Here is an 11,234-nt window from a genome sequence, read left to right as displayed (position 1 = left end):
CCGCACTCACCTGCAGCCGCGGGAGCGGGCAGGCTCGAGTTACCAACCGCCCCTAGAGAGGCGCCATGGCCTCCCGCCCAGCTCAATCTCCCCGCCGGCGCCCGACAGCCCGCCCCGCGGCCTCATTGGTGGCTACCGCCCTCCCTGGCGTAACCCGTATTTCTATTGGGCGGTGTAATCTTACGTTATCAGCTCTTATTGGACACATTGGCTGCCAGTTTAGCGGGGGGGGGGACGAGAAAACTCAGGCGCTCCATTTTTATTGGCCACAAGTCTGTCAATCACCTGGAGTGGGGGCGAGAATTCCGCCTGTGCCCCTTTGTGACTAGATGATCGGCCTGTCGATCAGAGGAAAAAGGAAGAGGCGGGACAAGGCCTCAGGAAGCACCTTTTGACGGGAGCAATGAACTGCCTGTCAAATAAAAAGAAGGGGAAAGGAGCAAGTTCGAACGTTGTTGGCGGTAGAAAAGGCGCCGGGGGGGAGGGGCTAGAACCCCCAGCCTCATCCCGCCCTCAGGGCCGAGGGGGAAAGGGGGCAGGGCCCAGGAGATAGCCACCGGCGAGAGCGCCTCTCCCGGCATGCAGCGCGCCCGGCGGGCAGCGGTAGCTCCCGGCATGCCCCGCTCTGCCGGAGCGCGCGGCCGAGGTGAGGCCTCCCCGCAGCGCTCCGCCGCCGAGCCGCCCCCGCAGGCAGCCGGGGCTGGGCCCGTCCGCCGCGCGGCCGGAAGCGGGAGTGACGCCGCCGCCGCCGCCGCCGCACCCCGGGCAGAGCTGGCGCTGGCGGCCGGGCGGGTTCCTCCGGCGGGGCAGCGCCTCCGTTGGCGCGAGTCCGGCCGCCGCCCCGTCGGGGCCCTGGCGGGCGGGCAGGGGCCTGAGGCCGCTCGCGCGTGGCTTCCTTACCGGCCGCTTTTCTCCGCCGGCCCGGCCAGCGGGAGCCCAGTCGCTCCCCAGGTTCTGCTTCTGCGGCTCCTCAGCTGCTGCTCGCCGTTTCCTGCCGAGTCGGAGCGGCTGCCCGACCCCCAGCGTGGCCGGCCGCGCGCGAACGTGGCCTCGGAGCCCTGGCCGCTGGCGGCCACGAGGCTGAATCATAGAATCTCAGGGTTGGAAGGGACCCCAGAAGGTCATCTAGTCCAACCCCCTGCTCAAAGCAGGACCAATTCCCAGTTAAATCATCCCAGCCAGGGCTTTGTCAAGGGTTGTGCTGCGTGCGTCTCAACGGAACGTCTAAAATGTCCCTAAACTCCCCGCTAAATTGCTACGGCCGGGGGCCCATGCCGCACTTCTTAAAGTGGTTCAAGACCTAGGGATGCGAAGCAGCGTGTGGAAGCGAATGATTCTTATTATTTATTGAGAGGCTGTAACACACAGTTGTGGACTTTCCAAATATAAAAAAGTGCCAACTTTTTCTTCTTTAAAATTGAGGTACAGCTCTGCTCTCTTTCTGTTGGCGCCATCCCCTTGCAAGGTTAGCCTCCGCTGGGAGAGTGGGTAAGGTGATTTTTGGCAAGGGACTCCCAAGTTGAGAGAATTTGTTTGGGAGGGTTAACAAATGTATTTGATGCTAAGCTTCGAGGAAAACACTTTCAGGACTTTGCAGGAGCTGAATTTAGATTTCCTGATGATAGGCACCTTTATAAATAAATATGATCAGTGCCCACCAGTCCAGTATTCCCACCAAGGAATTGTGACATCGGCTCCTTTGCACAGTCAGAGCCAGAATCATTTTTTTTCCCCATGGGTCACAGCAGGAGGCATCATTGGTTTTAGTTTGGAACTATTTTTAATTGGGCTGAAACAACACTAACTGAGGAAGAGTAGAGTGCACAAACAGAGGGAGAGCAAAAGTAATTAATTTAAAATAATTTATTTGCTAATTACTCAACCTCCTTGAGGCTTCTATACTGTGGATAACCCTGCACAGGAAATTAATTAAATTTGAGTATTCCTTAAATGCCTGAAGTGTTACTGACAGGTTTCAGAGTAGCAGCCCTGTTACTGACATGCTGCCTCCACCAAATGGCTGCTGCCCTGGCCTGTGTGTCCATGCTGCAGTACTCTGAGTTACCACAAAACTATTGGCACTATTTTGGGGATGGCCAAAGAAGGAAATAATACTGTAAAGAGCTGGCTGGCTGTGTGAAGTTAAACTTCTCTGTGTCATGGACCCTATAATGTTAACAGAGATTCTCCCATAGCTCAGTTGTTATGAGCTAGTGCTTTTGGATAAAATCCATCAGAGTTTTAACCCTGTTACCACCATGAAGTTCTGAGTAATCATGCCTAGCAGTATAGTGACAACAAGAGAGTCTCAGGAGTGCCACTGATGTGTTAAAACCTCTGTGTTTTTTATGCTGTTCTGTTTCAAATTCAACAGACAGACTTGGCCATCACTGACAGTTGGTGGTGCCTGATGCGTGGCTACAAGTGCCTCAAATAAAGAACATTTATTTAAAACACACATTTCAATAGCAGCATTAACATACACAGCGCTTTGCAAATGCCTAGATCAACTCCTGCATTTGGAATAGAGTAGCTGGACAGCCTGTGTCTTGATTTTACAAGAATGACCTAATTTCTCAGCTCATTATATTCACATGGGTATTTTGTCCCAAACTCTACTGCCCCTAACCTTCCTAGCACCCAGGGGTTATAATTTCCAAAGGCAGATTGACCTAGGCTACCTGGGGTGCTGATAGTATAGCTATTAAATGTTGTTGCTTTTTCTTGCCTGGGCTCAAATATTTAGTTTTGTCCAACCAGGCAAAGATGGAAATAATTGGCTAAACACTGCTCCACCCTTTTGGAGCAGAGGTGTCTGTCGCAGTGGATCCAGCAAAGGCCAACTCCTAATGTGGGGCAATGAGGGTCTCTCTGCAGGGAGCAGGGACGGGAAGAGGAAGATGATAGTTGAGCTTGGGGTGGGGGACTACTAGGGAGGGGAAGATTCTATACTAGTAGTAAGGATGCCTAGTCTGACATGTGATCCACTGTGTCTCTGGTCATGCAGGCTTCTGCTGCATTCCCCTTTCTCTTGCAGTGCTGGCTCAGAGGTGGACTTGGGTCCCAGATACTTATCCATTGAACTGTGCATGCTTCGAGGGACAGCGGAATGTGGGGCATGCCACAATCTGATGCTGGACTCATCTTACAAGTCTACAGTTTGGAATGTTACAGACTCTATGGCATGCCAGGCCTCACAACGGGGGAGGCATTGTGCTGGAGCTGAACACGAAAGTAGCTGGGCCCCACATAAATTTCTGCTGCTTAGGAAACTAGCTAGTCCACAAGCAGATGTCACGTGGGGCTGGCAACTGTCTAAGCTTTGGGAAAAGTTGCTGGGATACTGTGCCTGGAACGGAGGGGGAGGGGGAGGTTTCTGGCTACTGGGAAATCTAAGTTCACCTCCCACATGGTGGGAACCACCTGACTTTCCTGACCTGCCCTTCTGACACCCCTGTCACCAGCCCCATCCACTCCTGGTTCCCAACTCCTCCCTCCAGCTGGGAAATCAACAGAGGAGAGGCAGGTTCTTCTGGTTGCTGAGTAACAGCCAGCATGGAGGGTCCCCTCAGCTTGGGGTGCTCTGGAAGTTCACCTTGTTTGCGGGAGGAGAGGTACTACAGGACACTGAGGATGAGTATACTAAGTTTAATGTAGGGAGGGGCACTGCAGGGGAAGGGATGGAGGTCAGGAGTCCTTTGAGGGAGAGAGGCTAGAAAGTCATTTGGTTGTTGGGGAAGGGTAAGGGAAGATCACATATGATAACTCCCTCCAGTAACAAACACCTTCAGACTGACCCCCCTACCTAACCTGCTCCCTATCTCAGCTACAAAGCCCCCCTGCAGTGCCAGGGACAAGCACCTGCACCTCAGAGCCTACCACCATTTGCCAAACTCTCTCAAATTTCCACATCAGTATTAGCCCCAAACCTAAAGCCAGCGCTGCAGCTGTCACAGCCTTACCTTGACTCCCCCTACTCTGTTGACAGTACTAAGGGAGCTTCCCTTCAGGATTCTAGGCTGGTCCCCCCTACATGAAATAAAAATGGCTTTCTAATCTTGGGAGCATGCTCAGGAAGGGAGATGTTTAAGTGCTATAAACCATGTCCACAGTAAATTGCTGATGCAAAATTGCAGGCACAACTATTTAAAGGCTCAGAGTTGCACCCTCGAAGTTGGAGGGCAGGTCAAGATGCTGTTTAAAAAAAGCAGAGTATACAGATCTGGCAAAGTGTAACAAACTTCATGCTAGAGTGTCATGGTACACAGGGATGGAGCAGCCCGTGCTTTGCTCCTAAACACGCTTGCCTCTTTTCTTCAAGGGATGCCTTGAGTTTGTGTCTTGTAGCTAGCTTGCTGTATTTATCTTGCCATAGATGGCTATCAGCGAGTCCACAATCTCTGCAGAAGACAAACAGAATTTGTTTTCAGATTAGAATACTCAGATTTTTTTTTCCTGGCAAGATGATTGATACGTACTCAGTAATAGTATACAGGACTATTACTGAGTACGTATCACTGGATCACTTCATTACAGGCTCAACCAAAGAAAATGAAATCTGACTGCTTTATACTGTGCAAGAGCAACAAAAGAGGAATAAGCATGTACAGCAGAGACAGATCCACATGGCGAAGGGATTGGGAGAGGCTGCAGAAAGTTTTTTTTTTTTTTTTTTTTTAAATAATGTAAGCCAGCATGATGGAGCTATCAAGAAGAGAGGGTAATGTAGAATACTAAGCACCTAGGGCCAAATGCCAGAAGGGGCTGACAAATTTGATGTTCTTGAGTGCCCTTTAGTGGCAACTCTCATTATAGTTCTCAGCACAGGAAATTCCCTGGTCAATTATGCTACCGAAAATCTTTGTGCCTTTGGAGAGCATGGTGGATTACTAATGGCAAACCTTAAGGTCTCACTCTTTCCTTACAAAAGACTACTGAAATGGCTAGTGTATATGCCCCATATGGTGGGATGGTAGTGATTTAAAGAAAGTTGCCTCCTGCCTGATACACCGAGTGGGAGGAGGGGACAACTTCCCTATCACACAAGTCTTCATGGACAACAGCGGGTCCCTGCTCCCTTTTGTGCTGCTGCGTCAAGTATAAGAAGGATCGGTCATTTATTTTTGTATGTGCTAAAAGCAACAGCAGTAAGACATTCCCAGAGACAGAACAGCTCCTGCTACTAGGGACCATAAAATTAATAGGCAGCAGGTTTAAAACAAACACAAGAAAGTATTTCTTCACACAACATACAGTCAACCGGTGGAACTGTTTGCCAGAGGATGTTGTGAAGGCCAAGACTATAACAGGGTTCAAAAAAGAATTAGATAAGTTCTTGGAGGCTATTAGCCAGGATGGACAGGGATGGTGTCCCTAGCTTCTTGTTTGCCAGAAGCTGGGAAAGGATGATGGGATGGATCACTTAATGGTACCTGTTCTTTTCATTCCTTCTGGGGCACCTGGCATTGGCCACTGTCTGAAGATAGGTTTCAGAGTAGCAGCCGTGTTAGTCTGTATTCGCAAAAAGAAAAGGAGTACTTGTGGCACCTTAGAGACTAACCAATTTATTTGAGCATAAGCTTTCGTGAGCTACAGCTCACTTCATCGGATGCATTCAGTGGAAAATACAGTGGGGAGATTTTATATACACAGAGAACATGAAACAATGGGTGTTACCATACACATTTTAACCAGAGTGATCACTTAAGGTGAGCTATTACCAGCAGGAGAGCTGGGGGGGCGGGGAAACGAACACCTTTTATAGTGATAATCAAGGTGGGCCAGTGACGTTCTTGTCAACAGCTGGAAATGGCATCCGATGAAATGATCTGTAGCTCACGAAAGCTCATGCTCAAATAAATTGGTTAGTCTCTAAGGTGCCACAAGTCCTCCTTTTCTTTTTGTCTGAAGACAGGATACTGGGCTAGATGGATCTTTGATCTGACCCAGTGTGGCTATTCTGATGTTCTCATATACTGCAGTTTATTGCTCAGAGTGAAAGGCCAAGCCCCAGATTCCATAGCACCAAGGAGCTGCTCTCATCAGAGCACAGTATTTTTGATGCTGTTGATCTCAGAAAACCAGTGTGTTAAGCTGGGGTTTCCCCCAGCTCTGAGTATGGCAGTGACTATGCGAATGAGTAGATTTAATGAGAGGACAGGTATGACTATGCTAACACCCATGTTAAGCCTCTGAACAAGCTCAGTGTGACCTTGATGTGAGCTGGCGGTTCCATAGTTAGCAGAAGTGTCCTCTCCCCTGAAAAACCTGCTTGCTTCCTGGCTGATTATTAAACATTTCATCTTCCTCTCCATTCTTCTGCAGTTTTCCCCTTGTCTGGTCCTTCCTCATTCTCTCATTTCATCCCTTGCTCTTTCATTGTTCTCTATTTCCTCCAGTCTCCATTTCTGATCTCTTCCTTTAATTCCCCATTTCTTCTAGCTCAGCAGTTCTCAAACTGTGGGTTGGGACTCCAAAGTGGGTCATGACCTGATTTTAATGGGGTTGCCAGGGCCAGCATTAGACTTGCTGGGACCCAGGGCTGAAGCACTAGCTCCAGCTCCACCTGGGGGGGCAGGCTAAGGCTGTGGCCCCCTCTCCACCCTACCTGGAGCAGCAGGGCTTGGGCTGCTGCCTGCTTCTCACCCCCACCCAGGGTGGTGGGGCTTGGGCTGTGCCTCCCTCCCAGGGTCATGTATCAACTTTGTTGTCAGAAGGGGGTCATGGTGCAGAGAAGTTTGAGAACCCCTGTTCTAGCTCCTTTTCTCTCCCTATACCTTCACTCTCCCAGAAGATGAAGCTTGACAAATTCAAACTGGAAACAAGGTGCACATTTGTAACAGTGGGAGTCATTACTAAGGCTGCGAGTTTGTCACTGAGGTCATGGATTCCGTGACTTCTGCACTGGCCGGTGTGCCTGGCTCAGGGGCAGCTCAGGCAAGCCCCTGCATCAGTCACATGGGCCACTGCTGGGCCACTGCTCTCCCCCCCCCCCCCGCAGCAGCAGAGTTTGGGTGTGGGAGGGGGCTGGGGAGCAGGATGGGTGAGGCAGCTCTGGGCAGTGCTTACCTGGGGGGCTCCCCGGAAGTGGCAACATCCCCCTTGCTCAACTGCTAGACAGAGGTGTGACCAGGCAGCTCTGCACACTATCTCCACCCAGAGCGCTGGCTTCACATGGCTGATGGGAGCTGTGGGAGCGATGCCTGCAGGCAGAAGCAGCGCGCAGAGCTGCCTGGCCACGCCTCCGCCTAGCAGCTGAGCAAGGGGGATGTCACTGCTTCCGGGGAGGCCCCCCCCAGGAAAGTGCCGCCCAGAGCCTGCCTCACCTTGTCCCATGCCCCAACCCCCTGCCCCCTCCCATACCCAAACTCTGCTGCTGGAGGGAGGGGGGAGGCATGGAGCCAGGTAGGGAGCTTGCTGGCCCCACCAACACCCACTGCCTCAGCACCAGCGGGGGTCCTGGTCTGTGCGCTGCCTTCTACCCCCACCATAGTACCCAGCTCCTCCCCACCCCCCGCCCATATAGTAAAAGTCATGGACAGGTCACGGGCTGTGAATTTTTGTTTACTGCCTGTGATATTAAAAATACCTGTGACTAAAACGTAGCCTTAGTCATTATCCACTGGAACAATTTACCAGGGGTGTGGGGGATTTGCCATTACTTGAAATCTATCAAGCAAGACTGGATGTCTTGCAAAAAGATCAACCACTAGTTGTTATGCTTGATGCAGGAATTACTGGGTGAAGTTCTCTGGCATTTGTTATACAGGAGGTCAGACTGGATCATCACTGGCAGTTTCAGGATTAAACTGCACTTGACCCACCACCCTGGTTTTCCTCAAGGGCACCCACTTAAAGGTTTCAGTCTTTCTAGCCATCTCCTCTTTCAGGCAGAGACCCCCATCCCTCTCCCTCCAGACTGGGGGTTTAGGCTTGCAGTCCCTCCACTCCTCCCTGGGATTTCCTCAGCAGGTCTGACCGGGGACAAGCAGCGATCACCTGGTAGCTAGTATTGCTGTAGAGTAAAGGGAAGCAAACATGGGACTCCATCCTACCTTCAGCAGAAGGACGTTGCAAAGGCTCAAAGGCCCGGCACTGATTGATGACATCCTGCAGGTGGGAGGGGCAATCTTCCCCAACAGGAGCCTGGTAACGTTGCTCATAAACTTTCTGATAGATCTCTTGGGAAGTACAGCCTAACACAACACACACAAATTGGGAGTCAGGAGGCACCGACTTGTTTTGGATTCCACAAGAAGGTAGCAGAGAGGGAACCTAATTAAAGCATTTAAATAGAGCCTCATGCGGCCTGCCAAGCCCACAGCAGGGAAGAGGCAGGATTGAAATACTCATTATGCTGCGTCTATGAAAAACTCATCTGCTATGAACCCTGCCTTAAGGCCCCAATTCCACAGCACTTAACTTCAATAGTAGCGAAGCACATACCTAAGTGCTTTGTTGAATACAGATGGCATTACTTATTTGCTTACAATTAAGTATGTGTCTTTGTAAGTGCTTTGCTGAATTGGAGCCTAAATTCCAGGAAAGATTCCAGAGTTAAAGCTACTTTGCTACCTGGTCCAAGTGGCTACAGGCATGTTGGACAGTCATTCAGTCATTTCATAGCCCCTCTGGATCTGAAGCTCCTGAGCACTAGGTAGCAATAGGGAACATTTGCCAAGAGGTGCATTTGATCCCAAATATCACCCTGCATCAGCAGAACACATCTGGACTGGACCCTGGGCCTTTACCCAGGTGCTTGCAGTATGACAGAAAACAAGCCCTTGTTGCCCACCTTCAAATGGAATTTTGCCGGTCGCGATCTCCCACAGGACGATCCCAAAGCTGAAAGGACACAAACAGGCCTGCTGAGCATCAAAAAAGCCTCCTCAACCTCCCTCTGATCCCTCCTCCTATGCTCATCAGCTCTGCTGCTTGCTGGATAGTGTTGGAGAAGGAGGGTGAACCACACCCTCAGCCACCTAACAAACACATCATCTCTGAGCACTCCCTCCTTCCCCGTTTAGGAATCAGCATGTCAGGCTGATTTGTGAGCTGCTCTCCCACACAGCAGACTCATCTTCCACTCCGGACCCACCGGGCTGGCTCCTGTGATTATTCCAGAGAGTCCATCTAACTTAATATTGACTTCTGCCTACCTGTGTGCCCAATCCCTTTGGGAAGAGACCTTGCCAAGTGAAATGTCAAAAGCTCTTCCATTTCCTATGTGGTATTAATTTGTACTTTGGTAGCAGCCTCCATCCACAAAGCCCTATACAAACATTAATCAAGCTCTGCCCTCCCTGTAGGGTGTCTAACACTGTTCCCTTTTAACAGAAGGGAAAGCTAATGGAGAGAGAGGTTAAGTTAGTGGTAGAGTCAGGAATAGAACTCAGTCATAGAATCATAGAATATCAGGGTTGGAAGGGACCTCAGGAGGTCATTTAGTCCAACCCCCTGCTCAAAGCAGGACCAACACCAACCAAATCATCCCAGCCAGGGCTTTGTCAAGCCGGGCCTTAAAAACTTCAAAGGAAGGAGATTCCACCACCTCCCTAGGTAACGCATTCCAGTGCTTCACCACCCTCCTAGTCAAAAAGTTTTTCCTAATATCCAACCTAAACCTCCCCCACTGCAACTTGAGACCATTACTCTTCGTTCTGTCATCTGCTAGCACTGAGAACAGACTAGATCCATCCTCTTTGGAACCCCCTTTCAGGTAGTTGAAAGCCGCTACCAAATCCCCCCTCATTCTTCTCTTCTGCAGACTAAACAATCCCAGTTCCCTCAGCCTCTCCTCATAAGAGATGTGTTCCAGTCCCCTAATCATTTTTGCTGCCCTCCGTTTTCCAATTTTTTCACATCCTTCTTGTAGTGTGGGGCCCAAACCTGGCCACAGTACTCCAGATGAGGCCTCACCAATGTCGAATAGAGGGGAGCGATCACATCACTTGATCTGCTGGCAATGCCCCTACTTATACATCCCAAAATGCCATTGGCCTTCTTGGCAACAAGGGCACCCTGTTGACTCATATCCAGCTTCTGGTCCACTGTAACCCCTAGGTCCTTTCTGCAGAACTGCTGCCTAGCCACTCAGTCCCTAGTCTGTAGCAGTGCATGGGATTCTTCCGTCCTAAGTGCAGGACTCTGCACTTGTCCTTGTTGAACCTCATCAGATTTCTTTTGGCCCAATCTTCTAATTTGTCTAGGTCCCTCTGTATCCTATCCCTACCCTCCAACGTATCTACCTCTTTTCCCAGTTTAGTGTCATGTGCAAAGTTGCTGAGAGTGCAATCCACGCCATCCTCCAGATCATTAATGAACATATTGAACAAAACCTGCCCCAGGCCTGACCCTCGGGGCACTCCACTTGATACCGGCTGCCAACTAGACATGGAGCCATTGATCACTACCGGTTGAGCCCGACAATCTAGCCAGCTTTCTAGCCACCTTATAGTCCATTCATCCAGCCCATACTTCTTTAACTTGCTGGCAAGAATACTGTGGGAGACCGTGTCAAAAGCTTTGCTAAAGTCAAGGAAGAACACGTCCACTCCTTTCCCCTCATCCACAGAGCCAGTTATCTTGTGATTCTTGGTTCCCATCATTTTGTGCCAAGCAAGTCACCTACAGAACCTGTCTAAAAATCTGTCTTCTGTAGGAAACTGTCTGCAGCAAGAAGAAAAGGAGTACTTGTGGCACCTTAGAGACTAACCAATTTACGAAAGCTTATGCTCAAATAAATTGGTTAGTCTCCAAGGTGCCACAAGTACTCCTTTTCTTTTTGCGAATACAGACTAACACAGCTGTTACTCTGAAACCTGTCTGCAGCAGTGCATCCAACCTTTATGTATTATAGTCCAGCATCCCCATACCTGTATATTTCACTGGGCACGTCATACTTGTGGCTCAGGGAAGCTAGGCCCAGGGGAGAGATGTAAGCCGAAGAAGGGACATCTGTCAATTTCTTCTTGCAGCTCCTCTTAATGGATGACTCAGTTTTACTCAATTCAAATCCTGACAGCTGATCAAGGGAAGGAGAGAAAGACAAAGGGAGGAACAGCATGAGCTCCATGCAATCAGGGCCATGCAGCAATGATTACATAACTGGTCCTTAGCTCAAGGTTAATGAGCTGACTTCCTTTGGGTTATATGGTGGTCTTTTCATTGCCAGGGGACCAAGCAGACCACTGCAAGAACATGTTGCAGGGCCCACCTGTTCTGCTGAGTCCTCT

General features: G+C 50.1%; 2 protein-coding genes across 8 annotated transcripts in view; both read right to left on the bottom strand.

Moving 5' to 3' along the window:
• The window catches only part of RFWD3 (ring finger and WD repeat domain 3), a 65,682-nt gene extending 64,599 nt beyond the window's left edge, over positions 1-1,083 (bottom strand). For 3 of the 4 annotated variants that reach the window (XM_073307085.1, XM_073307090.1, XM_073307086.1), the window contains exon 1: positions 11-131. The gene's annotated coding sequence lies outside the window, so the exon portion shown is untranslated. Of the gene's footprint in view, positions 1-10; positions 132-900 lie in introns of those variants that run through there. The other variant, XM_073307088.1, reaches the window with a different exon arrangement.
• Positions 1,084-1,788: 705 nt separating this feature from the next.
• Positions 1,789-11,234, bottom strand: part of MLKL (mixed lineage kinase domain like pseudokinase) — a 28,256-nt gene continuing 18,810 nt past the window's right edge. For 3 of the 4 annotated variants that reach the window (XM_073307092.1, XM_073307093.1, XM_073307094.1), the window contains 4 exons: positions 10,875-11,023; positions 8,795-8,844; positions 8,055-8,195; positions 4,265-4,400 (listed from right to left, as the gene is read on the bottom strand). In XM_073307092.1, the coding sequence (XP_073163193.1) occupies positions 4,348-4,400; positions 8,055-8,195; positions 8,795-8,844; positions 10,875-11,023 (393 nt within the window). In that variant the 3' untranslated portion in view covers positions 4,265-4,347. Of the gene's footprint in view, positions 4,401-8,054; positions 8,196-8,794; positions 8,845-10,874; positions 11,024-11,234 lie in introns of all 4 variants that reach the window. The other variant, XM_073307095.1, reaches the window with a different exon arrangement.

Source organism: Lepidochelys kempii, chromosome 12, assembly GCF_965140265.1.
Source record: "Lepidochelys kempii isolate rLepKem1 chromosome 12, rLepKem1.hap2, whole genome shotgun sequence".
In the NCBI taxonomy this organism is placed as follows: Eukaryota; Metazoa; Chordata; order Testudines; family Cheloniidae; genus Lepidochelys; species Lepidochelys kempii.
This window is presented reverse-complemented; position numbering and strand designations above follow the sequence as displayed.